At 46.3% G+C, this 27,395-nt stretch overlaps 3 protein-coding genes across 8 annotated transcripts in view; 1 reads left to right on the top strand and 2 right to left on the bottom strand.

Annotated features, from left to right (window-relative positions):
• Positions 1-16,880, bottom strand: map1sa (microtubule-associated protein 1Sa). 2 transcript variants are annotated; one of them, XM_044199678.1, is made up of 7 exons: positions 15,580-16,880; positions 12,602-12,703; positions 8,430-8,512; positions 7,666-7,806; positions 2,956-6,214; positions 1,404-1,618; positions 1-1,316 (listed from the first exon to the last, which is right to left on the bottom strand). In XM_044199678.1, exons 1-7 carry the CDS (start codon positions 15,737-15,739, stop codon positions 1,161-1,163), a joined length of 4,116 nt encoding a protein of 1,371 aa, XP_044055613.1. In that variant the 5' UTR covers positions 15,740-16,880; the 3' UTR covers positions 1-1,160. The 2 variants fall into 2 exon arrangements, with proteins under 2 accessions (XP_044055613.1, XP_044055614.1); XM_044199679.1 differs by lacking the exon at positions 15,580-16,880 and adding an exon at positions 12,843-14,061 and having other exon boundaries at positions 265-1,316.
• Positions 14,226-25,172, top strand: trmt13 (tRNA methyltransferase 13 homolog). 2 transcript variants are annotated; one of them, XM_044199684.1, is made up of 12 exons: positions 14,226-14,783; positions 16,933-17,165; positions 17,879-17,925; positions 18,034-18,100; positions 19,351-19,410; positions 19,482-19,551; positions 20,368-20,474; positions 21,000-21,185; positions 21,340-21,412; positions 23,106-23,180; positions 23,623-24,001; positions 24,860-25,172. In XM_044199684.1, the coding sequence occupies exons 2-12, from the start codon at positions 17,055-17,057 to the stop codon at positions 25,035-25,037; spliced, it is 1,353 nt and encodes a 450-aa protein (XP_044055619.1). In that variant the 5' UTR covers positions 14,226-14,783; positions 16,933-17,054; the 3' UTR covers positions 25,038-25,172. The 2 variants fall into 2 exon arrangements, with proteins under 2 accessions (XP_044055619.1, XP_044055620.1); XM_044199685.1 differs by lacking the exons at positions 14,226-14,783; positions 17,879-17,925; positions 18,034-18,100 and having other exon boundaries at positions 16,949-17,165.
• The window catches only part of lrrc39 (leucine rich repeat containing 39), a 6,960-nt gene continuing 4,661 nt past the window's right edge, over positions 25,097-27,395 (bottom strand). For 2 of the 4 annotated variants that reach the window (XM_044199688.1, XM_044199690.1), the window contains exons 6-9: positions 27,103-27,248; positions 26,875-27,027; positions 26,570-26,757; positions 25,097-25,487 (exon numbers count right to left, since the gene is read on the bottom strand). In XM_044199688.1, the coding sequence (XP_044055623.1) occupies positions 25,462-25,487; positions 26,570-26,757; positions 26,875-27,027; positions 27,103-27,248 (513 nt within the window). In that variant the 3' untranslated portion in view covers positions 25,097-25,461. Of the gene's footprint in view, positions 25,488-26,525; positions 26,758-26,874; positions 27,028-27,102; positions 27,249-27,395 lie in introns of all 4 variants that reach the window. The other 2 variants (XM_044199692.1, XM_044199691.1) reach the window with 2 other exon arrangements.

The following is a 27,395-nucleotide window of genomic DNA, read 5'->3' on the forward strand; positions in this document are numbered from 1 at the left end:
GCTGCAGATGTTTCAGGCTGAGCTCATTCTAACTGCTTTATATCCTGTTGGGTAGTTTAACCTGCAGCAATGCATCATGGTCTATAAGGTCATCACGTGTTTGCAGCGTCGCCGTCCTGCGAGAACCTCGTATCAGAGAAACAGCCTGTTTTCAGCTCTGTGACGATGCGTTCTGCAGCTGATCCGAGGGGGGGTTAAAGAGTTTATTCAGCTTCAGGAGGAGGAGAGTTTCCTCAGCACGTGAAGGAAACTCTTCATCCTTCAGCTCGTCACAAACACCTGGAGATACGAGGTTTCCACTGGACAGGAAGGGGATGAAAACTGTAACTAAAGCCGTCTAATGTAGTGCAGTAAAAAGCACAATATTTGCCTCTGATGTAGCGGAGTAGAAAGCAGAAAGCGGCAGCAAAGTACCCTGAATTTGTAAAGTAAGTACAATACTTGAGTAAATGTCCTTCGTTACGCTCCACCGCTGCAGAGCGGACACATTCGCAGTAGACAAATCATCTCTAGTACGTAACGTTACGGCCAAACCGCCAGCTGCAGCGTACGACTCGGTGGGCTAGCGCAGCGCTTGAATCCGTGGTTACCACTGCTCCAGATTAGAATTTAAGACGTTTTGAGACGTTTTAAGGAACCGCGGGGACCCTGCCTTCAAGAATCAAATCTACTTCTTGAACTGAAATTGAATCAAATTGGGACATTAGTGTTAATATCTAGCCTCCTGCTAATGTGCTACTGTTTGTTAGCAGGTGAGCTGAAGGTCCTGATCCAGCAGAGAGGAGGCGACAGGTGGTGACCGGGCAGTGATGTCACACAGGTGCAGGATGTGTAAAGGAAACCGTATTTAAGAGATCAGCATCTCGTTCACATAATGTCACTTTAACCTTAAACTGGACTTCCTGTCTCATCAGCCTTCAGACTCACAGTGACAGCTGTGCGTGGAGTAACTGAGCATGCTCAGACTCAACTGAAGGGGGCGGGGCTTTCAGGTTCAGCTGACAGATTTTTAAGGAAACCTGAATAAACAAGACCTTTCACTGGTCTGGTCTGGATGTAACCGTGGCAACAACAAAAGTCTACTCTCTGTCTCCTTTGTTTCCTCGTCCACCTGCGCAGAGGTCAGGTGGGCGGGGCTTTCAGCGGGCGAGGCTCGGGGATCAGAACTCGACCTTGCAGGCCTGGAAGGTCTCTTCCTGCATGGCTACGGTGCTGTTGCTGCCCAGCACAGTGATTGACAGCTCCCTCTGCCTGTCGTGGGTCTCCTGATACCACTCGTGCATCGCCAGCGAATCAAACGTTGGGATCAGAGTCACCTGAGGACAGGTCAGGGAAACAGACCAATCAGAGAACAAATCACGAGAAGGTGAAGCAAACAAACATTACTCAGTGTTTTTACCGACCTGAACCTCCGGCCAGCTGCTCTTCCCCTCCAGCAGAGCGTCCAGGATGCTCCTCATCGCCACCTCCTTCACAGGATCGTCTCCGCTGATGATGTAATGCGAGGAGCGAAGACGTCTGAAAAACTCCAGGTCCACGGTGGAGGAGGCGCCGCCGGACGGCAGGTAGGCCAGGTCCACGTAGACCGCAGAACCCTCGGAAGCTCCAGCTTTGGAAGCTGGGAGAAGTCAGGAGAATGAGATTAAAACTGTTCCCCACAAAGAAAGTTATTAGTAGGGCTGCTATTAACTATTTTATCGATTAATTGATTAATCTAAAACGATTAATTTTCCTCCAAAAAGTAAAAATCAAACTGACAATTTAATTTGAGTTAGTGCAAAACTGTAGGTTTAAACTGGCAACTCCAACATGATAAAAATTCACACACACACCGGCAATCAACGACTGTATGGCTTTAATAGCATTAATAATATAAATATAGCTGGCCTTGCTAATGAATAAACACTATGGTTTCAGAAACGCAACCCGACGTCACGCTGCGGTGGCCAGTCCGGCGATCAGACCGGTCAAACGGCTCCACAGTCAGTAAACCAGTTCATGGACCAGACTGTGATACAGTTGTATCCTCGCCTGGTTTATCTCGCGTAAAGGTCGTATTAGCAGTTACGCTGCTGTGTTGCCGACACGTTTGCATGACGAGCAACTGAAGGAAGGACGTATGAAAAGTTTTAAGTTGAAGTGAAGGGGAGGGGCCTAAAGAAAGGACGCGCCGGGCAGGGTGACACAGGTGCACCACTGGCCTGGCTAATGCTGAATCCAAGTCCCATTAAAAGCCTGGATGGATGTGCACTGCGGATACAGAACTCACGGAGACAAACTGCCTGACTTGAACCTGCCAGCAAACACTCGACTCAGGGTCAGGGAGGCCTACAGGGTTCAGCAAAGACATCTGTGCTGGAAAGCACGTTATTCAAATGTGCCAAAAGTAGTGACTTATTTTACGCCACGTAGCATCACCTGATATCAAGCAAATGTTTTTGTATTACGCAAGAACAAACTGTTTTGGAAATAAGACGTGTCGTCCCTCATTCGTCCAGGAGTGGTCCATCGTAGAAAAGGTTTCAGTCGTAGTCGTCTGGACGCTGTTTTCAGAATGAAGACGTTTCGGCTCCCATCCGGAAGTCATTCTCAATTGTGAAAATGGTCTGAGAACTCAGAAATTTAAGCTACTCTGTGTTGCTTGTTGTAGTTGTTTTGGAAATGTTTGTTTGCTTCTGTTGGAATGTGTTTATCTGGTGCTTTTAAGACGTGTTTTATGTTTATTACGTGTTTTAAGTATGTGAATCAGTTTATGAGCGACCCAAACATTCGTAGATGTTTTTACCTACAAAATTTTTAAAATAAAAAAAATATTCATGAATCCAACAAAAATACGTAGTTTGCTAAAGAATATAGTTCGAATAAAATCTGTGCTTTTTCATGAACGAGGCCCTGAGCTTCATGAGCTTCTATTGCACTCTGTTTCTTTTACGATACCTTCAGGACTATGCTTACCTGAGGATGACGGCTTTGCAGTTCCAATTCTGGAGCCTCCAAGTGAATTTCGGGATGATGGCTTTGTGTCGAGGCTGGAGGCCATCTTTAGTGACCCCATGGAGCTGCCGGCTTTGGACTTAACGTTCTGGGCTGCGGTACTTCCAGAGGTCACCTTCTGCGTCGTACCTGTCGGTTTCTTGGTCTTGGCAGCTGAACTCTTCGGGTTCTTGCTTGAACCGTCAGCCTCTGTGTCGGCCATGCAGGCTCCAGGCTGGGGTGGTAACGGGGGCAAATCCTTGACCGGGGCTGGTGGCGGGTCATGGGAGGAAAGCTGCCCTCCCATGTGGGAGTAGTGTTGACTGGGACGATCTTGTGGATGACTGGGCGGGAAAAGGCTACTGGAATCATCAGAGTCGATATCTGCTGTGATAGAAGGACATTCCTCTGTACTGGGGGGGACGTCAGAGTCCGTGGCTGTCGGGAGGGAGTCGCTAACTGAGGAGGGTGGAGTTTCCTGGCTGTAGGCTGAAGGGCAGTCGCTGCTGCTTTGATCCTGTGAGTGGTTGTTGTTGTCGGAGAGGTCTGGCGAGTTACCGGTGGCGAGGCCAGAGCTAACATGCTGCTGATGATGGTTCTCTGGAGTCTTGGGGTGCTGGAACTCACAAGGCGACACCAAGCAGAGATCAACATCATGTGGAACATCTGAGATGAGTTCCGACATCCCATGGATGTGTTCCTCCGATCCATTTCCACAATGGCTATTATGGTTTGATTTCAGAAGTAAGGCCGTCCCTGTGTTGGAGTCCGAGTCACTCACATGTCCGTTAGAGTAGACTCTGTCTCCCATGGGTCCTTTGGGTGACACTGCAGTGGGTGGCAGTATTTGCTCTAAAGAAAAAGACAGGGATTCGTCAACTTCTGTAGAGTGAGGAGAGCCGACTTCAGCCGGCATGGAGGTCATGGTGGGGGAGGAGTCTGGCATAATGTCTTTGAAAGGACTGAGCATCAAAAGACTGGACTGTTTGTCCTGAGAGGATGTGGAGTTTTCCAGACCTTCCCTCAGGGAGCTCACATCAGAGGTCCTACAAGAACCTCCCTGGTTGTAATCCTCGAAGCCCAGACTGGATCCTCTTGCCCCGGTCCTGCGGTCCTCAACTAAACCCTGAATGTCGTCTTCAGGGGACTGATAGAAAGGGGAATGTCCTTCACAGTTTGAGGCAGAATCTGCAGGAGAGACCAGCTCCAGAGTTTTTTCCTCTAAGCTCACGCAGATGTCATCTGTTCCGTTTTTCACGGCGCCCCCGAACAGCTGGTATGCAGTCAGAGTGAGATCAAAGTTAACACTGAGATCACCTTGCGGAGTCTTGGCAAGAGGTGAGGAGGTGGTGAGCATGTCCTGGTCTGTCTCCATACAGCGAAACGTCTCTGGACTCTCGACTGTCGGGGTCTGGTTCCCATTGGCCTTTGCTCCATTAGAATTCATGACGGCAGTGACCTTCGAGGTTTGACCGCTGTTCCCATTGTCATCTTCTAATCGAAGTCTTTCAAATTCAGCCGTCATGTCTTCAGGTGTTGACACCTTGGAGCGATCTGCCTCCTTTTGGTTTTCCTGATCCTTTGAACCTGGCTTACCTTTTGTTCCTTTATTCGAAGTGTCTTTCTTTGGGAGAGTACCATCTTTCTTTAAAGTCCCGCTCTTGCCCAAAGCTTTTTTTAGTTCTGTACTTGTTGTTGATGCTGCACTTGTTGCTTTCTTCACTTCTTTAACAGCTGGTTTTGCTGTTTTCTTCTCCTCTGTTTTTACATCTTTCTTGCTGTCTTTTTTTGGTTCAGGTTTGATGTCTTTCTTTGGTTTTGTACTTAGAGTTTCCTTCTTTACCGCTTCTTTCTTCTTCTCTCCACTCTCTTCTTTCTTTGCAACTGCAGCAGGGGCCTTCTCGTCCTTCTTTTTTACTTCCTTTTTCTCTTCTTTTGACACATCTTTCTTTGGAACAAGCTTTTCAACAGGTTTCGGTGGCTTTGATTTAGCGTCTGCATCCTTTACTTTGGGCTTTTCTTCCCCATCCTTCTTCTCTTTAGGTGTAGTGTCACCTGCTGCCTTTGGCTTCATTTTCACCTCCTGTTTTTTGACATCTACTCGTCCAAGCTTGTCTTTCTGCAAGGCACTACTGGGTCTGAAGTCTTTAGACTGGGACTTAAGGCTTTCCCGACTCTCTGCTCGTTTTGGTTGTTTCTCAGTTTTGGATGTTTCTAGGTCCTTCAAACACAAAACCGGATGTTTGAGGAAATCTAGATGTTTGAGTTTCTCAAGTCCATCCAGAATTTTGGTCTGCGGTGTGCACCCTGGAAAAAGGACACGGATGATCTTCTCCTGGGGGCTGGAAGGATGCCAGACCAGCAAAGCACAAATGGAAACAAGGCATGGTAGTGGAAGTTCTGAGCCTTTTACATTTGATTCATTGTTTGGCCAAATCTGCATTAAAGCTTCAAGGTTTTTGCTGCCACTGACTGGATTCAGTGTGTACAGCTCGAGACGGCCAACTCCCATCTTTTGAAACAAGATAACTGGTTCTATACTGGGTACGTTGGACCGGCTGAGAGGTTCAGGTTTGATTGCCAGTCTTTGTAGGTGCTGCAGAGTGAGTGCCACCTGGTCACAACTCCGCAGCTCGCTGGGATCTCCCTGTATGGACTTCAATCTGTCGGGAGCATTGAGGAAGACCACCCCGATCTCAGGGGAGATGAGGTTTTTCATCCAGTCCTCTTCAGTCTGAGATCCAGCAGACTCTTCCTCCTGCTCAGCTACTTTCCTCTGCAGGAGACTGTTCAGCCCGGGGAGACTGTCCACACCGATGTGAGTCAGGAGCACCGAGTCGATTCTGTCCAGGTGTCGAACAAGTTTCCAGAAGCAGGAGCGGGGATCGGAGCCTCCGTTCACCAGGACGTTAAAACCGTTAACAGCAAAGAAGGCAGAGTCCCCCCTCCCACCGGGGAAGATGTAGCAGCAGGGACGCGAGAGTTTTAGGAATCCAACGGTGCTTGGGGGCTCCAGAAGGTCAAAGGGTGACTCAGGCTCCAACGACTCGGACAGGTACTCCGTGAACTCCTGTAGACCCTCCATTTCTGGAAGAACCAGCGGAGGGTTGATCTGGATGTTTATGAAGTCCTGCAAGTTATGTTTCTCCAACACAGAGTCTTTCCAAAGACCATAGTTTGGACAGCTGAGGGTGAGGCTGGCCTTCACTGCCGGGTCTGCAGAGCTCAACAACTCTCCAACCTGTCAAAACAGAGAGCAATTACAAGACTGATAACAGACGTTCTTATTTTGAATATTAAAAACAGCTGTCAGTCGAGTGGGATTACAAAAATATAATCGGGTCAAATTATCTGTAGTTTTTAATGACTTTGAGGGACTTTGGCTGATCTGCAGCTGAATCAGAAGCTTGTTTTAATTTTTGGGTAAATTTTTCTCTTTGTTTTTAAGTGGATGCAGATTCTGTCCTCGCCGCCACAGGACTCTGTAAACCGGGCTGAACATCTGGAAGCAGCAAAAACTCCTTTTTAAAAATACAACTAAAAAGTCACAATAAACCCAGCTACTGCCGTTAGACAAAGACATTAACTTTTTATTAGTAAAGGCTGATAAAAACTTAAAATGATCAGCCTTTATAACGTAATAATTTATCCTTAAATCGTCTAAATCTTAAAATCGTAGACAAATCGTGTGGTTAACAAAAAATAACGCACAACAGACGTTAAGAACCACCGAACACACAGAGAAAGGGGTTCATCTCATCGTGGGCAAAAATCTAAATTTAAATATTGTTTGTTCATATTTTGCGTCAGGGAGCTCTTTAAATGTAAACGTTGTGTTGTAATGAACATTATTTTACTGCTCCAACCAGCAGGAACAGCTGTTGCCTAATAATCTCTCTCTAAGACTGTTTATACAGCGATACATCAGCTGTGTGCGGAGCGATGAGGAGGCTGCAGCCTTCCTCACATGAACACATGAAGCTAACAGAAACGTCATGTTTCCATCGTCTGAGCTTTTAATGACGTCGTCTCGCCGCGTCCTCTTCTTCTTCTGCGACGCTTTAACGGCAGCGGCTGGAGGATCGGCTCCACCAGCTGTTCGCCTCCATCAGCCAATCAGCTCGTGTTCTCGCAGCAGCGGCGAGTCGCGTTTTCTTTTGATCGTTTTATGGAAATTTGGTTTTCAGTGTAAAGGCTCATGCACACCTTCAGGTTCCTGTAGACAGGTGCATAGGAAGAAACATCCATAGGCAAGAGAAGAGAGATTTTACTTTTGTTTCATGTGTTTTAATCTAATTACATATTTATTTACGGGCTGCAACTAACGATTATTTCATAATCAACTAATCAGCTTTTTTTTGATTAATTGATTGTGTTTATCCCAGTTTCCCAGAGTCCAAGCTGAAGAAGAAACCAACCCTCCAGTTTTGTAGCATTTTAAAAAAAAATCTTGATAAATGACACAATTAAGGAAACAATTAATCGATTATCAAAATAGTTGATTATTTTTCTGTCGGTGTGTGTGTGTGTGTGTGTGTGTGTGTGCGTGTGTGCAGCCTCTGTCCTGCTAGCTTGCTACGGTTCCCATCACATACCTGCTTTAAGAGCTAAACACCTTCACTAACAGTTTAATGTGAGAAACTTTACCGATGCAAACACCTGATTATTTATCAGTCGGACACATTTTCTTACCTCTTCATCGGCAAATATGTGGATGAAGTTTTTGAGGGAGAAGCAGCCTTTCTGCAGCACGATGTCTCCGGTGTCTTCGAAACACTGACCGGCCAGAACCAACAGTTTGTGTCGGGACGAATCACAGACCAGCCGCCGAACCTGAACGCTCAAACAGGAAACACATGTTAGTGTCGTACTTTCTGCTGCCACGCCACTGTAATACACCTGTACTGTGTACATATTTATACTACTGTCTATACTTGTACTCATACCTGCACTGTATGTATGTATGTGTGTGTGTATATATATATATATATATATATATATATATATATATATGTACCTCTTACTGTTTATTCTACATATTACCTCAATACGTATGTACATCACTCTGCACTTCACAGCCTTTTGCTCTTCTGGTTAGATGCTAAACTGCATTTCGTTGTCTCAGAACTTTTACTCAATGACAATAAAGCTGAATGTAATCTAATCTATACATTATTACATGGCGCTTCTTTCACAGAGCGGTGAACTGCAGGAATCTGATCAGATCAATCAAACAGATGGTTTCGCTTCAGGCCGACACACAGTGATGAACACGGTGCAGGCGTACAGCAGGGCTGCAGCTGAGGAGGATTGAAACGACGCAGAACAGAAGGAATAAATGGGGAAACAGTTCCACGTATAATAAACGTGACACCTGTTCAGTGTTTGAGGAACAAGGAAATGTTTTCAGTTTGTTACAGAAGCCACCGACAGCTGAGAGGAACTTCGGTTCTCACCTCCGAGCAGACGAAGTCGTGAGCTGGATTCACCACGACCTGAGTGTCCAGAAGGTCTCCGCTGTGCTGCAGAGTCCGCTGACCTGCAGGGAAACAGCAGCTGGTCAGAACACAAACGAACAGGAGGCCAGGACATCAGGCTGAGGCATGCTAGCAGTTAGCTTCTAGCCGGCGTATAATTTCTACTGAGCACTCAACACTCAGAAAACAGCGGCGAAGCAGCAACATGTCGCTCGAGTTTTTATTGAGACAGACAGCCGCGTCCCGCAGAGACACAAAGCTGTGCGACATCTGCCAGCTCGTCCTCGGAGGGACAACTAAATAACGATACCAGCGAAGAAGAGTGCGCTCAGCTCTCCGTCATGCTGCAGCACTGATCCCTCGGAGGTTAATCATCACGTGTTGTTTCAGACGGTTTCTCCTGACAGTGTTGCGCTGCAGTGGAAACACAGAGGATGGTGTACTGACAGAATAACTTTAGCAGGTCTCCACTCGATGACTGACGAAGCTTCGCGTTAACTTCTGCTGATCTTCACTTCGCATTTTCACACAGAACGATGACTGCGGGTTCGGTCCTCCAGCGACGCAGCGACCAACGGTGTTCACACAGGCAGACGGCGCTGTTTCCACACCGACTGGAAAAAACGTGAACCGGTCCTTTAATATAAACGCCGTTTGTTCTGTACGAGCAGCGTTCAGACGTGAGACCGACATGTCAAATTACATTAACGCGAGTCTGGACGACAGCTCGATGCATCAGCTGATCAGCGTACGTGCGGCCTGATCAGGAAATGTTAAGCCAGGTTTGATATGAAAAGAAAATATGGGTCATTAATATTTAGATCTTGTGAAATCACTCCACAGCCTGCAGGTGTATTTCACCTGTGTGTGCACGCATCTGAATGTGTGACTTCGTATCTAACAGCGAGCTGTCACACAGTCTGAGACGGACGCACGCGTTTCCTGTTATGTGTATGTGACGCTCAAGTCACAAGCACGAATTTATACCTTGTTTTTGCACCTGAGCTGACGAGCCAATCAGAGGAAGTCAAACTGTCCATTCAGGGGGCAAAAGGTTATTAACACGCACCGTCCCTGTCAAATGAAGTAAACTAAACTAAGCGGGAGGAGTTTTCGCCTGTTCATGTCGACTTCTCGCAGCCGCGGAACAGAAACTCTGGAGCGCGAGTTTCACCCGGAAGGTTCTGGCAGCGCACCAGCTGCTTCCTGTCAGCTGTAGCACACTGGTGGGCTTGGCCCGGTTAGCACGGTTAGCTCCTGCAGCACTGCTGCCTCTGAACGGTAAACCGAGAGACCGCCGCTGGAGGGTCGTCCCTGACATTCAGGTCCTCAGTACGGGAGCGTCGGTTCCAGAATTGGCCTCTTCAGACATTTGAAGAGTCAGAGTCAGAAAAGCTTTATTGATCCTGAGAGGAAACTCTGTTACAGCGGCTCGCTGCCGGTCACACAGGAAGAGAAGCGCTGAGCAGAACATATAAAACTCTAAAACATATAAAACTCTAAAACATATAAAACATATAAAACTCTAAAACATATAAAACTCTAAAACATATAAAACTCTAAAACATATAAAACTCTAAAACATATAAAACTCTAAAACATATAAAACATATAAAACTCTAAAACATATAAAACTCTAAAACATATAAAACATATAAAACTCTAAAACATATAAAACTCTAAAACATATAAAACTCTAAAACATATAAAACATATAAAACTCTAAAACATATAAAACTCTAAAACATATAAAACTCTAAAACATATAAAACTCTAAAACATATAAAACTCTAAAACATATAAAACATATAAAACTCTAAAACATATAAAACTCTAAAACATATAAAACATATAAAACATATAAAACATATAAAACTCTAAAACATATAAAACTCTAAAACATATAAAACTCTAAAACATATAAAACATATAAAACTCTAAAACATATAAAACTCTAAAACATATAAAACTCTAAAACATATAAAACATATAAAACTCTAAAACATATAAAACTCTAAAACATATAAAACATATAAAACTCTAAAACATATAAAACTCTAAAACATATAAAACTCTAAAACATATAAAACTCTAAAACATATAAAACTCTAAAACATATAAAACATATAAAACTCTAAAACATATAAAACTCTAAAACATATAAAACATATAAAACATATAAAACATATAAAACTCTAAAACATATAAAACTCTAAAACATATAAAACTCTAAAACATATAAAACATATAAAACTCTAAAACATATAAAACTCTAAAACATATAAAACTCTAAAACATATAAAACATATAAAACTCTAAAACATATAAAACTCTAAAACATATAAAACTCTAAAACATATAAAACATATAAAACTCTAAAACATATAAAACTCTAAAACATATAAAACATATAAAACTCTAAAACATATAAAACTCTAAAACATATAAAACATATAAAACTCTAAAACATATAAAACTCTAAAACATATAAAACATATAAAACTCTAAAACATATAAAACTCTAAAACATATAAAACTCTAAAACATATAAAACTCTAAAACATATAAAACTCTAAAACATATAAAACATATAAAACTCTAAAACATATAAAACTCTAAAACATATAAAACATATAAAACATATAAAACATATAAAACTCTAAAACATATAAAACTCTAAAACATATAAAACTCTAAAACATATAAAACATATAAAACTCTAAAACATATAAAACATATAAAACTCTAAAACATATAAAACTCTAAAACATATAAAACATATAAAACATATAAAACAGGTCAGAAACATTAAGTACAAAAGATAAAACAAGTTTAAGTACGAGGATAAAAGAATATAAGTAATAAGTGACGGTGCAATAATGAGAACTGTCAGCAGGTTAAGATGATGGGGGGGTCAGCTGACCGTGTTTATGTGTTTGAATCAGACACAGTAACACACACACACACACACACAGTAACACACACACACACACACACACACACAACACACACACACACACACAGTAACACACACACACGCACACACACACACACACACACACAGTAACACACACACACACGCACAGTAACACACACAGTAACACACACACACACACAGTAACACACACACGCACAGTAACACACACACGCACAGTAACACACACACGCACAGTAACACACACACACACACACAGTAACACACACACACACACACACAGTAACACACACACAGTAACACACAGTAACACACACACACACACACACACAGTAACACACACACAGAGACACACAGTAACACACATACACACACACACACACACAGTAACACACACAGTAACACACACACACAGTAACACACACACACACACACACACAGTAACACACACACACACACACACACACAGTAACACACACACACACGCACAGTAACACACACACACGCACACACACACACACACACAGTAACACACACACACACGCACAGTAACACACACAGTAACACACACACACACACAGTAACACACACACACAGTAACACACACACACGCACAGTAACACACGCACAGTAACACACACACACACACAGTAACACACACACACACACACACAGTAACACACACACAGTAACACACAGTAACACACACACACACACACACACAGTAACACACACACAGAGACACACAGTAACACACATACACACACACACACACACACAGTAACACACACACAGTAACACACACACACAGTAACACACACACACACACACACACACACACACACACACACACACACAGAGACACACACACAGAGACACACACACAGAGACACACACACACACACACACACACAGTAACACACACACACACACACAGAGACACACACACACACACACACACAGTAACACACACAGTAACACACACAGTAACACACACACACAGAGACACACAGACTGATGTAAGAGAGATGATGTAATCCTTCAGACTTCCTGTCAGGTGACGTGACAGCTGACTTGTTCTGATCAGTTCCCGTCTCAGCACGAAGACGATCAATAATCAGGTTGAACAGAAGAAGAAGAAAGTGCCTGCCTGCAACACCTGGCAGTCCCAACACACCTGTGACCTTCTGAAACACACGCTGCCATAAAGTCTCACCTGGGACGTCCTCCGACAGGAAGGCCGAGTGTCTCGACACGAAGAGTTTCAGCTGCTGATCCAGAACCGAAACATCCAGATCCACAGGCCAACACCGCACACCTGCAACACACACACACACACACACACACACACACACTCATGAGTGATCACGTCCCATGATGCATCAGTGCTGGACCCTGATCAGGTTTCATCTCTATATGATGTCACAGTGTAACTGATCAGCTGTTTGTTTTCTGACCTTCAGCTGGTTTCTGATTGGACGAGACTCACGTTACATCACCGAACCAAACCGATACAACACACAAAGTCCGTAAAATCTGGACCGAAGTCTCGTCTTATTGGTCCGGTCAGAGCTGAGAGCTGACCAATCACTGCACAGCATTTTATATCTATTGATCTTCTCTCACGATCAAAACCGGTGATTTTAATGCACGTTGATTCTTTATTTTCATACTTTAACGTTAATAATTACGTGCGTGTGTTTACAGTCCGTCGTCGCTCCGATCAACAGCTGCTCCTTCACTACGTGCGTCAGAACTCTGACATCACTTCCTTTTTCGGGGCCGAGAGCGGGGAAACGCCGCAGATTACACGTATCAGCGTAAACGCCGGCCGAAAAGTTCGTTAATGTCCGACTGGGTTCGAGCTGCAGACGCGTGAGCAACATGGAGGCTTTCCCCCTCCACCTGGCCTCTCAGACCAGCTGCCCCCCATGATCCTGGTCTACCACAGCTCAACAGTCTGGCACCGTGACGGAAAGTCTTCCAGAAGGCCGACGAACCGCACAGGGTCCGACGTTTACTCTTCGACTCAGCGGCCGAGCAAAACGCGGCGGAGACTCCCGGCAGAGCTTTTTACTGCGCGGCTGTTTTGGTACAAAGATTTTCCCGCCCGCGTGGCGGGGAGGCTTCCGAGCAGGGTCGACATTAACACCCGCCAAGCGCGGTAGATTTTCCGTTTGGCGAGTAAATCTCAGAGCCGCACGTCCTCGCTGCAACACCTGAAACGTCTAATGTTGGTTTCTCCTGGCAGCGACATGTCACTGATGTCACTTCCTGCTCTAACTGAGTCTTTAAATGTCGACTCGGTGTCTCTGCCGGACGCGGGATCTGGGGAAGACCGGCCTTAACCACCCGACGTGGAGCATCACAGGACTCTACGCCGAGAAACCGAGTCCAGTTTCCTCCTTCTGAACCGGTCCAGACCGCCTAACCTGGTCCAGACCGGTCCGCAGAACATCTGAACCGGTCCAGACCGCCTGACCTGGTCCAACACGCAGCTGGAAGCTGTGCTGGTGTTCTGACAGAGCGAGACGCCCCTCCATGTTTCCTCCTCAGCAAACAGGAAGCTGGCGATATTTAGTAACACCACTTCCTGTTTGTGTCAGCAGGCAGAAAACCCAAACAGTTACACAATGAGAAGAAACAGGCTGAAACAGGCTGAAACAGAAACAGGCTGAAACAGGCTGAAACAGAAACAGGCTGAAAACAGAAACAGCCTGGAAACAGAAACAGGCTGAAACAGAAACAGGCTGAAACAGAAACAGGCTGAAACAGAAACAGCCTGGAAACAGGCTGAAAACAGAAACAGGCTGAAACAGGCTGAAACAGCCTGAAACAGCCTGGAAACAGCCTGGAAACAGCCTGGAAACAGCCTGGAACACTGTAACTGGAGGGCAGGTTGCTGCCTGAGCTCGAACACATGACGCGCAGTAAACGGCGTGTTTGTGTTCGGTCACAGAGGAATTATTGTTCCGGCCTGAACGGGCTGTTCAGACATGACTGAGCCTCAGCTGTCACGCAGGAGACTGTTCTGGACCTGGAGAACCGGATCACGTCCTCCTCCTTCGGTCCTGTCGTCTGCTGAGACATGCTGCGTGAATAAAACTATTATCGCTGAACTGTTCTACTTCTTAAAATAACTTGGTGAAGCTGCTGGATCATTGGGTGTGATTCTGTGTTTGTTAACCTACAGCAACAAACCGGAAACCAGTCAAGCTCGACACAAAGAAAACATCCGGTGGGGAGGGGGTTTTCAAAATAAACGCCTCTTCTGAAGGGAACAATGATGCAACTTTGGATAACTTTTGAAAACTGATTCATATTTAGATAAAAATGGTAAAACACAGCAGTTATTTCACAGAAATGTCCATTGTCGCGTGATGACCGTCCACAGAAAGGTGAGTCAGTGAGGTGTCTGTGGATTAACTCTCAAACCGCCAGCAGACACCAGGCTCCGTCACCGCGTGTTAACCTCGACGCTTTTCCCAAAACAACCAACAAACTCCGGTTACAGGCGACTGTCAACATAGAGAAAAACGTGTTTTACGCCACATTTTGTCCGAAAACCGTGACAGCTTGAGCCGGACGGGATGTCCCGCGTGTCCGCGGTGACATCGCGTCTAAATTTAACCACAAACCCCAGAAACAGCTGCTGGAAAGCGGCTTCACATGGCGACAAACAGCGCGTCCACGGCGGAGCAGCCGCACCGCTCCGGAGGAAAGGGTTCTCAGAAAGGAGCCAAAGCTAATAATAAGTGTAATAATAATAACAATAATAATAATAATAATAAGTGTAATTCTGAATAAGAGTCGTCGCTGTTGCGTTGATGGGAGGAAGGAGGAAACTAGTGAGTTGGAAGCTAAGTTAGCTTGTTACGGCCGTTATTTGATGAAGTTAGCATGCTAGATTCGTCGTTTTAATCCCGGGAAATGTTTTAACGTGTCGTTTTACCGGTTTAAACGCCACCGACAAGAGAAACCGATCTACATATGTTTAATTCTCGCTGTTGTGAAATCTGGGAAAACCCGAACGGCGACATGTTTTTTTTAGACAACTTTGGACAAACGGCGGCGGCGACGTCAGCGCTTCTTCTCGGGTTTTATTCTGAAGAGCCGCGCTGACTTCCCGCCCTGTGAACCGACGCGGCCGCTCGGTTCGTGTCTCCGGTGCCGGTTCACTTCAACAGAACCCACCTGAGTCTATCTGCCGCAGCAGCCGCTCCAACAGGCCGGCGGGCCGCAGCGAGCCCACTACCACCAACACCGAATAATCCGCCGCCGCAGGCCGGGAGGAGCCGGGAGGAGAAGAACCGGGACCACCGCCCCGCTCCGCTGCTGCTGCCGCCGCCATCATGGTTTGGACAGTCCACTACTGACGTCACCCGGACACAAACACCGGCCCCGCCCGCTCGTGTCAGAGGCGGGAAAATGTGTTAACTGGCACACGAGGCGGCCAATCAGAGAGGGGAAGTGAGCAGCGGAAGGGAGGGTGGCCAATCAGAGGAGAGGAGGCGTTCAAGTGCTGCTCAGGAGAAATCATCACCGACACCGTGTTCAACCTCAAGAGCTTAAAATAGACCGAAAAACGTTCAAGACGCTACACAAGTTAAACATATATATATATAATATAATATAATATAATATATATGAGATATTTAAAGGTTAATTAAACGTTTTCAGCTCTGAAAATGGTTTAAATCTTTAAGAAAGCTAATGTGAACTTTCTGTTGTATTTATTCTATATGATACTACTGCTTGGATTATTTCCTGTATTTCTTTATTTTGCAGAAGCACTGTCTGTAAGTTGCTTTGAACATGGGGCCTGAACAGACTGAGATGCGTTCACTTGAAGCCTGACACATTATACTATAAAAACCACTGACAAACAAACATTAAAGATACTAAATATTAATTTAATACAAAAACATGAACCACAGAGAAACACAAAATATCACAGATGAGTGACAAAATGAAACTGAAATAAATAAATTACATCCAGAGCGCTGCTGCTCGCGTCCTCACTGAGACCAAGAAAGTGGATCTCATCAGTCCAGTTCTGAGGTCTTTACACCGGCTTCCTGTCTGTCAAAGAGCTGATTTTAAAATGCTGCAGTTGGTTTATAAATCACTGGATGGTTCAGGGCCAAAATACATGTCTGATCTCCTGCTACGCTATGAACCATCCAGACCTCTCAGGTGGTCTGGGATCAGGTCTGCTTTCTGCCCCCAGAGTCAAAACTAAACCTGGAGACGCAGCGTTCAGGTTTTATGCTCCACATGTCTGGAACAAACTGCAGGTCTGCTGAGACTCAGTTCTTTTAAATCAAGGCTGAAGACTCTTACGCTGCGCTGTAACTGCTGCTCTGTTTGATCCTGTTCTTATTTCCTATTCAACTCTTTAAGTGTATTTAAATGTCTTTTCATATTTCCCTATGCTGCTTTTATGTTTTATGTAAAGCCTTGTTGATGAAATGTCCTTTATAAATTTGCCTTGCCTCATAATTATCTAATGCTGTGAGAGTTATTTATTGTTCTGGATTTCCACAGAAGGATCAACACTTTCTGTTGAAAACTCAGACTTCTGAGTGATCGCGACAAATCCCAGTGTTTCCTACAGTCGGGCGAGCACCTGAACGCAGCGCGACGCGTCAGCTGCCTCCGTGTCCAACATGGCGGCGCCCTTGCCCGGCAGGTGCGGCTTCTTCGTGGAGAAAAAGAAACGTTTCTGTAAAATGATCGTCGGGAAAGGAAAGGCCTTCTGTGGCGAGCACGCGACCATGGTGAGTTCAGGGACGCGTGGTGAGTTCAGGGACAACACGAAGAGGGAAGCCGACTCTGCTCTTTAAACATGGCTGCTGCTCAGACTGCGCTGGTTCCGCAGTTTAGCGACAAAAACACAGTTTTTCACAGTAAAGCTGAAAGCCAGGTGTGTTGGTGTGCAGCTCCATCAGCTGTCCGCAGGTGGCGCTGCAGGACGTCGAGCTCATTAATACATCTGCAAACATATCGATAATATCAGGCGACTTAGCAGAACATCAGTTGGTCATATATTTAATAATATTTATATTTCTTTAAAGGTTTTCTGTCTGAATCTCTTTGAGCTGATTATTTTATCATTATTTTATTTTTGCTACCTGATGGAGCTGCTCACCTGTCCGCAGCAGAGCAGCTTTAACAACATTTAGAATAATCAATATCATATATTTTAGTAAATCATTATCACTCGCTGCTGTTGGTTTTAGTTAAACGTCATATTTAAATGTTTTATTATTTATAATAAACTGTAAATAATCCAATAGTTTGTTTTCTTTAGCAGATCAAATGGACACGTTTGACTTGTCTGAATAATATTATTAATATTATATATATTAATAAATATTAGTCCTCCCGCTCACTCGCTCGCGTACTTCCTGCCGTCCGCGCACCTGCTGATCACAGGTGAGCTGTGACGTCACGACCCGTCTGCTAACAGCTTCCTGTTTCCTGTTTCCAGGAGGAAGGAAGCAGCAGGAGGATCGTGTGTCCTCTGGACCCCAAACAGTGAGTCAGCAATAATCAATAATCAGTCCCATTATCGATACGTTGCTGTTGGAGGTGAAGATGACGTGATGCTTTCACTGACCTTCTGTAAACGTTTCGTCCCTTCAGCACCGTGAGCGAAGACAAACTGGACAAACACCTGAAGAAATGTAACTCCAGAGAGAAACCCACACCTGTGAGACCAGCTTCTGCTTTCTGTCACCAACCACACCTTTACTGCGATGCGTTCACTGTCAGGCACACTGTCAGAATAATAAGAGACGCTCGGGTTCTTCAAACCAACTTTATTTATAAAGCGCCAGTTCATAACAGAAGTTATCGCACTTTCCCTGCAGAGACCGAACTCTTTATAATAACTGTCAGCTTCATCACAGAGATCTGACCTGATCCCCGAGAGGAGCCTGGTAGCTGAGGTCACCAGACCTGATCCCGGAGAGGAGCCTGGTAGCTGAGGTTACCGGACCTGATCTGACCTGATCCCCGAGAGGAGCCTGGTAGCTGAGGTTACCGGACCTGATCCCGGAGAGGAGCCTGGTAGCTGAGGTCACCGGACCTGATCCCCGAGAGGAGCCTGGTAGCTGAGGTCACCGGGCCTGATCCCGGAGAGGAGCCTGGTAGCTGAGGTCACCGGGCCTGATCCCCGGAGAGGAGCCTGGTAGCTGAGGTCACCGGACCTGATCCCCGAGAGGAGCCTGGCAGCTGAGGTCACCGGACCTGATCCCCGAGAGGAGCCTGGTAGCTGAGGTTACCGGACCTGATCCCGGAGAGGAGCCTGGCAGCTGAGGTCACCGGACCTGATCCCCGAGAGGAGCCTGGCAGCTGAGGTCACCGGACCTGATCCCGGAGAGGAGCCTGGTAGCTGAGGTCACCGGCCCTGATCCCCGAGAGGAGCCTGGCAGCTGAGGTCACCGGACCTGATCCCGGAGAGGAGCCTGGCAGCTGAGGTCACCGGGCCTGATCCCGGAGAGGAGCCTGGCAGCTGAGGTCACCGGACCTGATCCCCGAGAGGAGCCTGGCAGCTGAGGTCACCGGACCTGATCCCGGAGAGGAGCCTGGCAGCTGAGGTCACCGGACCTGATCCCCGAGAGGAGCCTGGCAGCTGAGGTCACCGGACCTGATGGATGGTCGCCCACCCTGAGTCTGGTTCTGCTCGAGGTTTCTGCCTCTTAAAGGAAGTTTTTCCTTGCCGCTGTGGCCAAGTGCTTGCTCATGGTGGGATCTGTTGGGTCTGTGTAGTTAATAACATAAAGAGTTCGGTCTGGACCTGCTCCGTAGGAAACGAGATAACTTCTGTTATGAACTGGCGCTGGATAAATGAACTGAACCCATCAGTCAGCTGCTCGCTGACGTCGGCTCTCACCTCTTGAATTATGACCTTGTTGCACCTAAACTTAAGTAACTCAGAAACCGTTTGATCTCCTGCAGGTTTACTATGTGCAGAACATAAACTCCGGACCGGCTGACGGAGCAGAGGCGCCGCGACAGGTAACACCTGACGGACTCAGACTCGCTGAATAAGACTGAAACTGAAACTAACTGTGCTGTTTGTGCGTCAGGTGAGTCTGTCTGAGTGCAGCCGGACACAGCTGGAGTCTCTGCTGGGCAGACTGAAGACAGCAGTCACAGGTGAGCTGCTCCTGCTGCTGCTCCTGCTGCTGCTCCTCCTCCTCCTCCTGCTCCTCCTCCTCCTCCTCCTCCTCCCACTCCTCCTCCTCCTGCTGCTGCTCCCGCTCCTCCTCCTCCTCCTCCCGCTCCTCCTCCTGCTGCTCCCGCTCCTCCTCCTCCTGCTCCCGCCCTCCTCCTCCTCCTCCCTCCTCCTCCTCCTCCTCCTCCTGCTGCTCCTCCTCCTCCTCCTCCTCCTGCTGCTCCCGCCTCCTCCTCCTCCTCCTCCTCCTCCTCCTCCTCCTCCTCCTGCTGCTCCTCCTCCTGCTCCTCCTCCTGCTGCTCCTCCTCCTCCTCCTCCTCCTCCTCCTCCTCCTCCTCCTCCTCCTCCTGCTGCTCCCGCTCCTCCTCCTCCTCCTCCTGCTGCTCCCGCTCCTCCTCCTCCTGCTGCTGCTCCCGCTCCTCCTCCTCCTCCTGCTCCTCCTCCTCCTCCTCCTCCTCCTGCTCCTCCTGCTGCTCCTCCTCCTGTTAACAGTCTCAGGTGTCGCCCCACGAGTCACCATGAGACAGCTGACGTGTGAAGAGCAGCAGCAGGTGATGAAGATCGAATGCTCCATTAAAGTATATGCGATTGTCATTATATCGATGATGATGATGATGATGATGAAAAAGGGTTAGTTCTGTTTTTCTGTCAGCGCTGCTTGTTTACGGCTCTGTGACATCACGCTGCAGCAGCCGTCTGATTGGTCAGTTTGAATGTGTCACAGCGTCAAACTGTCCAAGAAACAAACCAGGTGTTTACCTTCTCACCGTGACTCGGGACTTCTCTGACTGTTGTAGGACTGCAGTGTGATGTGGACGACAGTGTTCGGTCTCATCCGGTCCTCCAGGAGGAGATCGACAACCCGAAGAACGGAGACTCCGCCCACAAACACCTGAAGCAGCAGGTACACACCAAAAAACCTGAACACACCTGAACCCCTTAAAACAAACCCCCCATCACAGGTTTTATGTGACCAGTTGAACCAAACAAGCTTCTCAGTTTGTTTTATTAAGAAAAAACAAGGATTCAAATCTGAAGAAATCGAGATTATTTTTAGCAGCAAAACTAAATTTAAATAGTTTCATGCAAAAAACTACGTGAATTAAATTATAAAGAGAGTAAGTGAGAAGTCTCCCTGCGAGCGACACACCTGGAAGTAAAGTAGGGAGATAAAACTTACATTAAATATAATCAAACAGTTAAATGAAGGAAGAATGAAATGTGGATTTTTGTGATTTTTTTTAAATACTCAGAAAATTGCACAGAGTTTGGTTGATGTCTGGTTAAAAAGTTGTTTCTAAAATCCTGGTTATGGCCCTGAACATGTGAACATGTGATGAGTCAGAGGTGACATGCCTTCATAAGCCACGCCCCCTGAGGAGGTGGAGCCTTCAGTGTAGTTCCTCTCTCACCTGTCAGGTGTGTTCAGTCCTCCATCTTAGGTCACCTGGAGGCGCTGAGGCTGCTGGGAAGGGGGCGATGCTTCGTGGAGTTCGGGGCAGGTCGAGGGAAACTGTCTCACTGGATCCACGAAGCCCTGAAGACCTCCGACCACCTGAAGACCTGCGACGACCTGCAGCTGCTGCTGGTGGAGCGCTGCAGCACCCGCTTCAAGGCAGGGAAAACCTCATAACTCAAATTCTCAAACTCTCGACCCCAAAACCAGCGTCAGAGTTTTAATCTGACAACATTTGTCTTTTTTTACTGTTTGATGAATTCTTGAAGTAAATCAGGTCTGACCTGGTCTGTTCTGGTCTGTTCTGGTCCAGGTGGATGGAAAACACCAGGATGTTGGAGTTCAGTTTGAGAGGCTGCAGGTCGACATTCAACATCTGGATTTAAGTAAGAGGCAAACGTTTGAAACCTTTCTAAACCGTGTACAGAGCAGATGGCCTGGCCAAGAGATACATGCATCCTGATCCACCAAACAACTGTTCCAGGTGGAAGATACGTTATCGTCAAGGCAATATCCCGTCACTGACAGCGAATTTAGGATTTATGCTCCAAATGAAGACAAGCTTTTTATTTTCGGAGGGGATTTTAGTTGTGCTTCAAACCCAACAACGGATCGCTACTGAAACACTTGATTGAGGAATCCTGATCGGTTCAATCCAAACTTGTTTGCGCTCAGTACGGATTAAACCATCCGGCAGAAATCAGTAGTTACACCTGATTTAGACGCACAGGATGATCCATGAAAACTAAAGGACTTACTCACACTGAGAACCAAATATAATAAATTGTCCACAGATGAAGGTGCCAAAAGTTTAGTGTGGTTGAAACAAGTTTAGCAGGATCATGGAGAAAAGGGTTCAACATCAATAGACCCGTTAGAAATAAATAAGTGCTTCACAGATGTTTATGAATCCTTATATCGACCAGCTGAACTAGATAACAGCTGCAGTAGTGGTAAGACGCCTGGACCAGGATATTATAACAAATTCCCAAACTAACGAGTACATGTTTGAAGAAAGCGTCCAAGCAGGAACAGCGAGCAGTCCGAATCGTACACGTGACGATCACAGCGGTTTTGTTTCCATAACATCAGAGGACTTCTCATGAAAAATCGATGACCGTATAGAACGGCATCTTAAAAGGACTCAGTACAAACCCAGTGGCAGGGATTTCAACCAACAGCGTAGTTTGGAAAGCATTCACCTCACAGCGCTCGACCCGCCCGGCTGTCCTGTCTGTCTCCACACGCCGATGATGTGACGCTTTTCTTGACTAGTCTTAAAGACAGTATTCCAAACCCGATCAAACTAATCAAACAATTCGGAGACTTTTATTATTTTATTACTCCAAATCATCGCCACTGTTTCTAAATAAAGATGTCTGACACCAGCCGTGACATCATTTACAGACTGGGGTCAAACTTACACCCGAAAAACAATCAGCTGTGACTCCCTGATGGCGATGGACGAGGCGATGGAGACATCAAACCGTAGTAATGCCAATATCAGTGATTGGTCGCATAAATATAATGTAAATGGATATACTGCCAAAGTCTGTTTTTGATCAAATTAAATAATAAAAAAGCTGCTTTACTGGCCTCATGAGAGAGGAGGCCGACATCTTGGTACTGGTCACTTCCACCCTGACGCCCTCCAGCTCGGGTCAGCACTGAGCAAACCACGACGTGAGGCTTAAAGATACCGTTAACATCGTGTACCGACATATTTATCTAATTTCTAATAATATAGTAATAATAAAATAGTAATAACGTAATGGTAGTGGTAATATTAATATTAATAAAGTAATAATAACAACTGAGCAGCGGTTGTGGAGCAGGAACTCGGGGCAGCAAACGGGAGCTCGTTGCAGGAGACCTGCAGATGTTGTTAGAGGAGAAGTGTGGAACCTTTTCTTAGATTATTTAGAAAATGAATGTCTGCTTCTTGTTTTCTCCGTTTAAACCTTTATTTAACGGCCCTTTTGTGTCAGACATCAGCACTTCTGTGTGTTTTACATGTGTGTAAAAATCTAAAAAACGTCTGTTCTGCTTTAAAACTTGGGCCTGTGTGGATGTTCTCAGGTAAAGTTCCTCTGCTCAGACAGAAGAAGCTCCCGCTGGTTGGAGTGGGAAAACACCTGTGTGGAGCAGCGACAGGTGAGCGCAGTCCTGAACTCTGATTGGCTGTCAGCAGTGTCAGTGTCAGTTTGTTGCTTGTTATGTGTCTGAAACAGGCGACGAGCAGCAGCCTCACATCAACGCAGCGACCCGTCAAACATGAGGACGGTTTTTATCTCCGACCGGTTCCTCAAACACACTCGAAGCTTCAGGTGCACAATATCCAGGGAAACACCTGGACGCCTCCCTGCTGTCAGTGGTTCATGTTACTATCGTTTGTTTTATCTCCCCATTTGCACCATGGTATGTTTTCATGTATGTCATTTTGTTGTACCTTCGGAGGCACCAAAGACAAATGTCCACTGAGGTGGACAATAAAGTCAATCAGTCAATCAATCAACCAATCAGTCAGTTCCTCCTGGAGGATCACCGTAATTGTTTAAACCCTCTGACGTGGTCTGGTCTCTGTTTCTGACCTCAGATCTGGCTCTGCGCTGTTTGTTGGAAACACCTGCACTCAGGGAGGAGACTGGGCCGCCCCGAAAACGCCTCAAAACCTCAGGACCAGCTGATGATCCAGACTCTGGTCCTGGTCCAGACCCTGGTCTAGGTCCGGTACTGGGCCTGGCGGTGGCGCTGTGCTGCCACCATCGCTGTGAGTGGCGTCATTACGTCGGTCAGCAGTTCTTCCTGCAGCGAGGACTCGGACCTGCGGAGTTCTCAGCTTTCTGTCGGATGTCCAGCTGGGCCACATGTGGACTCAGACCGACCAATCGGGACCGTCCACCTCAGGAGCCGACCAATCAGAGAGGAGACGATGAAGAGCACGAACCAGCAGAGGAGACAGATGCTGTGAACGGGTAAATATTTGACCTCTGACCTCTTCAGGATGACACAGTGATGAGTCAGCTGTTTTCAGGGACAAAAACACAGATCACAGCTGTTGAGTTACTACGACAACCAGCCACCGTGAAGCTGCTGATGTTTTTCACGTAGTGAAACTTTATTTAAAATGTACAAATAGAGGAAAGAACAGGAAGGAAACGAACAAATCAATCCTGTCACCACGCGGGCACATCGATATGTGACTGTTGTGAAAATATTCCAACATGGATGAATCCCGATGATACTGAGCCTCCAGACACCGCAGAGGAACACAGAACCCACGTCAGGACCCGCTGCACCCGAGAGAAACACGTTTCCACGGCAGTATTCATTTTAAACGACCCTTTAAACATCAAATCTAAAAGAGCTGCTGCACAAATTCACAACTTTACACTGACTCAAAGCTTTGAAGCTGCTGAAGTGAAAATTAGTGAAGCAACTTCCCTGTAATGACACGTCTGTATGTGTCACACTGCTGTGGTCCTGCTGTGGTCCTGGTGTAACTGCTGGGGTCCTGGTGTGGTCCCACTGTGGTCCTGGTGTAGCTGCTGGGGTCCTGGTGTGGTCCCACTGTGGTCCTGGTGTGGTCCCACTGTGGTCCTGGTGTAACTGCTGGGGTCCTGGTGTAACTGCTGGGGTCCTGGTGTGGTCCCACTGTGGTCCTGGTGTGGTCCCACTGTGGTCCTGGTGTAACTGGGTGTGGTCCTGGTGTGGTCCTGCTGTAACTGCTGTGATCCTGCTGTGGTCCTGGTGTAACTGGGTGTGGTCCTGCTGTGGTCCTGGTGTAACTGCTGTGGTCCTGGTGTAACTGGGTGTGGTCTTGTTCTCTGCAGGTTTCTGTCGGCAGCTGAACGCGAGCAGATCGGTCGTCTCTGTAAACGTCTGATCGACGGTGGCAGACTTGACTTCCTGAAGACGAAAGGATTCGACGGTAAACTGACCGCTTACGTAAAGAGTCACGTGACTCTGGAGAACGTCTTGCTGACCGCCGTCCCCTCGTCTTCGTCCTGAAGGTCCGACTGCAGAGACGCTCAGACGGACCACAGAACAAATCACACGAACTCAAACTGAGGTTCTAAAAGTCTTTATTTGGAGTTCATGTGTTCAAATGTTTTGTAAAGTTTGTATTAAAGGACTTTGCTTGTGTTCAGTCTGTTGATTGGCTGCTTTAAAGTGTCCAAACCGACTCTGATGTTCAGTCTGTAAGAAGAACTACGTGATACTGAAGTCTGACACAGTACGAACAGGAAACTGCTGAAATAAAGTCAGAAACATCAACTAATGAAACATTTCGATGTTTTCACATTATAAACTGCCGTCTGCTGTTCAGAAGCAGAAAATAGAAATATGACGTGACTGTGAATCTTTTTCTTCACTGATTTTAAAACCTGTAGCTGAGAAGAAAAGGCCCAGAAGAAGAAATGCAGAGATCATTTTAGTTTGACGAGTCGTCGTTCAGATCTGAAACATTCAGAACAGAAACACGTCAGATTATCAAGTTTCAATACAAATAAATACATTTAATTTATTTTAATAACCAACGCAGCTAATGAAATCTGCGGTTTGAAGCCCGGTTTGAATTAACGTCGACTTGAGGCTCGAGCCGTTCCGTTAACACAGTTCAGCCGAGTCAACGTTAAGTCCAGCCAGACTCGAACAATATTTATATCGATTATTGGGTTATTTATTTTATATATCAGCACTGAGCGCACGGAGACACCAGCGCTCGAACTTATATGTCGCAAAAAGAAGAGAAGACGAGAGTGGCGGGAAAACCCCGCTGATGGACGATACGAGGAGACGAGTCGTCGCCAGAGAGGACGATCCTGCCGCAGTTAACAAGGCGAGGCCGAAACACGCTGATGAGTACGTTTTACAGCCGACTTCCTGTCTCATTAGTTAATAAATGCAGATCACGATACAGAAAGACTGGCTTCATCATCAGCAGGTCTGAGTGACGCTGCGGGAGAACGTAGCAGAACTGACTTCTTTTCTTACGACTGAATCAATGAATAAAGCTGCTCAATAAAAATATTTTAAAGGTGTCAAAGAAAGAGGAAACGTAGATTTTCATTAAGCCAGTTTGGTTTTTTATGTTACAGTTAAATTATTTTGGTTCAGTTAAGTGAAATCAGACTCATGCTCACTCAGAGACTCAGCGTTAAACTGTTAAAGTGTTATTGTGTAGATGTGTCGTCCCTCATTCGCCAGGAGTGTTCTATAGTAGAAAAGGTTTCAGTCGCAGTCGTCTGGACGCTGTTTTCAGAATCAAGACGTTTCGGCTCTCAATTGTGAAAAAATGGACCGGGAACACAGAAAGAGTAGCTTAAATTTCTGAGTTCCCGGTCCATTTTTTCACAATTGAGAGCCGAAACGTCTTGATTATGAAAACAGTGTCCAGACGACTACGACTGAAACCTTTTATACGATAGTTGATGTGTAGATGTGTTAAACTGTTAAAGTGTTAATGTGTAGATGTGTGTTAAAGTGCCGACGCACTGTGTTAATGTTGAGTTCAGCTCCAGTGAAGGGTTCGTACTAACGGTTGACACAGTGCACGTTGAGCACAGCGTACGCTCTCTTTCTGGACTCCTGGATGTACATCTGCATGAACTCTCGTCCAAACATCTCTCTGTCATCTTCATCGTCATCGTCATCGTCCTCGGTCTTCGTCTTCCTGCGCGGCAGCGTCACGTCCAGCGTCAGAGGGTTGTCCCGGAAATTCACAAACCTGCGTCAACAGAGACACGACTGCAGGTTTATTATGAGACAGAGTTTTAACTGTGATGGACAGGAGACATTTACATTAAAAACATCGATATTATTTGATGCTGTTTGAGAGACTGACCGAAGGTTGGACATGTCCTCCATCAGTGGGGGGATGTCTCTCAGTCTGTTGCTGCTGAGGACCAGAGTGTCCAGACTCGCCATCCTGCTGATGTTGTCTGGAAGCTTCTCCAGTTGGTTTCTTTGCAGCCACAGAGTGTGCAGCTTCTCCATCCTGAGGACAGACACAGCTCACTGTTCATTGGCTGGTGGCCGAAGGGGGCGGGTCTCAGATGATTCCTTCACCCACCTGTGTATGTCTTCAGGTAAGTGCTGCAGTTGGTTTCCTCCCATGTCGAGCCACTCGAGCTCAGGCAGTCCGACCACGCAGTCCGGCATGCAGGTGAAGTCGTTCATGGACAGATCCAGGTGCTGCAGCTTCTTCAGGTTCCTCAGCTGGTTCAGAGGACAGAACTCAGATCAGCTGGATCAAAGTGGATTCCTGAATACAGGTCTACAGTACCTGGTACAAGAAGCTGGTTTAGGTTTAGGTTCACGCCTGGTTTGAAACCTGTCTGTGGTATCGATTTATGCCTAAAACTG

The sequence above is a fragment of the Siniperca chuatsi genome, linkage group LG6, assembly GCF_020085105.1.
Source record: "Siniperca chuatsi isolate FFG_IHB_CAS linkage group LG6, ASM2008510v1, whole genome shotgun sequence".
Lineage (NCBI taxonomy): Eukaryota > Metazoa > Chordata > Actinopteri > Centrarchiformes > Sinipercidae > Siniperca > Siniperca chuatsi.

Coding starts and splice junctions, on each gene's coding strand:
- trmt13 (XM_044199684.1), top strand. CDS start 17,055: ATGGCGGCGCCCTTGCCCGGCAGGTGCGGCTTCTTCGTGGAGAAAAAG. Junction 18,101..19,350: donor CCAGAGAGAAACCCACACCT/GTGAGACCAGCT, acceptor GATCTCCTGCAG/GTTTACTATGTGCAGAACAT. Junction 19,411..19,481: donor GAGCAGAGGCGCCGCGACAG/GTAACACCTGAC, acceptor TTTGTGCGTCAG/GTGAGTCTGTCTGAGTGCAG.
- map1sa (XM_044199678.1), bottom strand. CDS start 15,739: ATGATGGCGGCGGCAGCAGCAGCGGAGCGGGGCGGTGGTCCCGGTTCT. Junction 12,704..15,579: donor GCTGCGGCAGATAGACTCAG/GTGGGTTCTGTT, acceptor TGTGTGTTGCAG/GTGTGCGGTGTTGGCCTGTG. Junction 6,215..7,665: donor ACATATTTGCCGATGAAGAG/GTAAGAAAATGT, acceptor CTGTTTTGACAG/GTTGGAGAGTTGTTGAGCTC.